This window comes from Galeopterus variegatus, unplaced genomic scaffold, assembly GCF_000696425.1.
Source record: "Galeopterus variegatus unplaced genomic scaffold, G_variegatus-3.0.2 Scaffold2066, whole genome shotgun sequence".
NCBI classification, from domain to species: domain Eukaryota; kingdom Metazoa; phylum Chordata; class Mammalia; order Dermoptera; family Cynocephalidae; genus Galeopterus; species Galeopterus variegatus.
Window position 1 is genome coordinate 233,447 of NW_007728177.1, and position 4,304 is coordinate 237,750.

A 4,304-nucleotide genomic window follows, 5' to 3' on the forward strand; every position below is an offset into this window, starting at 1 on the left:
TATAATTTCCTCTAATGCTTTAGTCAAGCTTACAACCATGATCCTTCAAGAGCAAAGTGAGGACCATCTGTTCAGTCAGGAATTTGCCAGACCAAAGTCAAAGATCAATCTGGTTTTCCCTACAGCTTAGCGTTTAGATGACCCCAAAGACTTTCCAATTGTGTCAGCAAAAAATAACTTTGCATTACTGTAAATCATGATTCCAAAGGAGAGATGTCGAGGTTACTCTTTAAGACAAATAATGACTGGGCTACTGCTAATGAGAAAAAGAAATAAAGTGTCTCTTTAGAATATGCTTGCTCTAAAAACTATACAAAAATAATCATAATTCTCTTGTTTGGGGAGGAAAAACATTTAAGAATGCCTTTTTTTTCCCAAAGATTTTATTTCTTTTATTATAAGACATATAGGTAAAAACTTGCATATTTTGAAAAAGATAGAAAACGGTAATAAAATGGACATTTTTATTAAGAAATATGTTCATAAATATGCTTTATCAAATGTTAAAATGGTTATTTTGCAAAATAATAATAAATAGAGCAGAGCTGTGGCATACAAGGGTCAACCCAAAGTACTGGAAGTTTTTATGTGTTTTATAAAAATTCAGACCTTTGATCATATTTTAAAATTTGGCATTTGGCACTCCAGGTTATCAACAATTTGGATTTTTAAAAATATTTTTATGATGGCTCTATGGTTGCAAAAATAATGAACATAAAAGGTCGTTTGACTCAGTAGAATTTGACGAAAATAATTTTCCCCTAAATAAAAAACTGTAAGACATATAAGATATAATCTTTGAAGCTACAAGTGGTACATGTATCAGTTCTCAATACTACAGACCTCTGGGGGCACTGAACAAAAATTGTTTGCTAAGCTTTAGTTTCCAGCAAGGTCCATCATTTCTTTTCACAGTTTGATGGCGTAATAATGTTCATGATCATGATGTGCCCAGTTCTACAAATCTAGCTCTGTAGGTATAAGGTACATAGAAAGTTTTCCCTCCTTTTAATAAACCCTTTGACAGCTTTCCTATATTTGTTTATGACCCATTAGCCTCAAATTCACATATGAGAACACTGGGGAAAAGTTTAATGATGAAAAGATCCTGTCCTAGGCATTTGTTTGTAAGCTTCAATTCTCTACTACCCAAAGGAGAGAAGAAACACATGTGAACACCACACATGTCCTCTAATGAGTCCTGGGTGTTCAAGGAGCAAGGCCAGGCTTTTCCTGTAAATAAATACTGACTCTTTACAAAGCTCTTTCACTTCCCATGCTCCAAATTGCCCATGAGGCTAACACACTAGTTCCCGTGCAATGGGAGAAGCCACATCCAGCAATACTTAAGTTGCCAATCTAATATAGATTATTGGTCTCAACAGCCTTCAGTGACATCCATCAGGGGGACATCTGGGTGACTGTGGGTGCCTAGAGCACAGAGAGGTCATGGCAAGATTTGGACTTGAGCTTGAAGGCCATATTCTTGTTGTTTCTGGCCACGATCTTGCCCCAGAAGCGCCTGGCTCTCCTGGGGATGCTCTCCCTCCTTTTCTGGTAGGCCAGCCGCCGCTCGATCTTGTCCTTGCTGTCCCGCCGAAGGCGCACCTGCCGCACGATGCCCTCAAACAATTCCTTCACGTTGTGCTGGACAGCGGCCGAGGTCTCAATGAACTTGCAGTCGAACACCACAGCGCACGCTCTCCCTTCTGGAAGGAAAGGCGGGGAGAAGATCGGGAGAGGATGAGAGCAGGATCCTGCACAGCACACGGCCATGCTGGGTGATTCCTGCTCTAAAACTGTCCTCGAGGTAACTCTAAATTGGCCACAAATGCCATGGACACAGGAGGCCACCGTGACGCACTGTGTCCTCTTAGGAGTAAAGAGAAGGAAAGGGTGTCACAGGAGAATCCCCCAGGCCTGCTTAATCCTCAAGCCCACATTCTTAACTCTTGGTTCTGACAGTTTCCTGAATTGAAGAGTTTTACTACTTGGCTTTCCTCTCTTATGAAAAAAAAAAAAAAGCTGTAATGAGATGTTTTGAAAAAAATTTGAGGATTTTACAGATGTATATACAAGCTTTTCTGGAACAGTCTCACTTTCAAATAGTTCATTGTGTTCAATGCCCATGTGTCTTCCAAATTTGGGTTTGGAAAGAAACGATTACTGTAGACAGTCACTTTCTGGTACTAAGACATTCCCAAACTAGCTATAAGTTGTCTTTATCAGGTTTCTTTTCTCCTGAGCGGGGCCAGGCAAGGTAGTATTTTTATGATTTTACCGGGGACCAAATCTGTATCAGGCCAACAAAATCTCAAGGACCCTAAAAGCACTTGGGTGACACCTCAGCAAATAGGAATTATCCCTGAACTAAGTATGAAAAAGCATAGGTGACACCATCAGACTGATGCCTTAACTGAAATTTAGGAAGTCGGGAATGGGGGTTGGAGGGTGTTTCTAGAGTTTACAGGGACCAGAGGCAGCATGAGAAAAATTCTTTTTCACAGTGAAACTCTTTCTCACAGTTTCTCTAAATCAGAGATGCCCGTCCTTCCGGCATGAAGACGCTACTTTCACTTCCCTGAACTCTTAGGATCTCCGTGGAGAATAGAAAGAACAAGGAGAAAAGGTTGGGGGCTGCCAGTAAGCTCCTAAGCATGACGATCTCTTCCCTTAAAGGAATTCCAGAAAATCCCTGGGATGTGGGGAGATTGGAATCCTGCAGGTAGACCATAAAACTCCATTCACATTTTAATAAGTCCCTGGTCCCTGCCTCATGAAAGAGGAAGGCCAGAGCAGCTGCCTGAAGGCGCACACGTGCTCCAGAGACCGTTCCTACAGCACTCACGCCACTGCTCTTACCTGACACAGATACTTCTCGGCACCGCACTAAGTCACTTTTGTTGCCAACCAGAATGATAGGAATGTCCTCTGTCTGCCGGGCCCTGCGGAGCTGGATTCGCAGCTCAGATGCCTTCTCGAAGCTCGCTCGGTCTGTGATGGAGTAGACAATCAGGTAGGCATCCCCGACTTGCATGCAGTGGTCTTGCAGCCACTCATTCTCCCCCTGGTGAAACAAGAAGCCCTTCCATGAGCTCAGACTGGCCTGGGAAATGAGGTGTTGTTTTGCAAAGAAACAATATGTATATCCTAAAGTACCCTTGTTGATAAGAGAAGAGAAGAAAACTGCTTTCAACTCCCAAAAATGCATTGGTCTTCCATGCTTACAAGATGTCTGGTGGCTAAAGATTGCTAGCCTGTACAGTATTAATACCAAAAAGTTCTCACTTTCCAATTTCCTCTACAGCTTGAGTTGATATATTACACAACTACTATGCCAAACAGTATTTCCAATTTCTGTCTAAAATACCAAAAATGAGCCTTTTCTGACTTCCCCAAAACTCCCTTTGCTTTTCCCAAATGATGAAATTAAGAATTCTTTTGTAATAGAAGAGTTCTCAATAAACAGAAGGTCTAGCATATATGCTCAGAAGCCCAAGAACTTTAAAAAGCAAATATTGAATACTAGTATTAAGAATGTCAAATTCATATAAGATGGTTTTATGTAGTTTAAAATAACTGCCGTACTTGTTTGCACTTTAGCTAAAACAAGTACAATTTTTCGCGTGTGTTTTCATGGAACTAACAGCAAATCACTGCAACTTACTTGTTATTCAGAGCTCATTTGTGAATGACCTGTTTCTTAGAACAGTCATGTTCTTCAGTAGTAAATGCTTTTAATCAAGGAAATGAGCCCACCTCATCTGGAGCACCAGCTGTATGAGACAAGGTCACCCTCACACCAAACGGCCTATTGAAAGGAAGCCCTGAAGGAATCCACAGAGAGCTACGGCTCTGCATACCTTATTTTCCCACATATCCAGGAGTATAACTGTTGCACTTTCCCCGTCAACAATCAGGGTTCGCTCATACGTATCTTCTAGAAAAGAAACAGTAACATTGGAGTCAGGCAAATATGCAACACTTTTACATAAGAGAACCATGTAGAAAATTATGCTAGAAAATAAACTTACTAAATAGGTACGAATTATGTAAACATACATATATTTGTGAAGGTAAATTATTATTTTTTTGTCAACAACATTCTACACATATTCCTGCAGTACCTATATCTCTTGAATGTGTATCACTAAACCATTTGAAGTAAAAGGCATTTGTTTTCATCATCCCTGGATCTTTTATATAGAAAACCTATTTATGAGGATAAACTCACTTAAGAGCTTTTGATTCTGATTCAATGGATGATTCTATGAGAAAACATTAGCTGCCTGGTTGAACGATAA

The 4,304-nt window shown here is 40.4% G+C and overlaps 1 protein-coding gene across 1 annotated transcript in view; it reads right to left on the minus strand.

The window, feature by feature from the left end:
• Window positions 1-375: 375 nt before the first annotated feature.
• The window catches only part of GEM (GTP binding protein overexpressed in skeletal muscle), an 11,459-nt gene continuing 7,530 nt past the window's right edge, over window positions 376-4,304 (minus strand). The window contains exons 3-5 of the mRNA XM_008580329.1: window positions 3,864-3,940; window positions 2,863-3,067; window positions 376-1,709 (exon numbers count right to left, since the gene is read on the minus strand). Coding sequence (XP_008578551.1) covers window positions 1,432-1,709; window positions 2,863-3,067; window positions 3,864-3,940 — 560 coding nt within the window. The 3' untranslated portion in view covers window positions 376-1,431. The remainder of the gene's footprint in view (window positions 1,710-2,862; window positions 3,068-3,863; window positions 3,941-4,304) is intronic.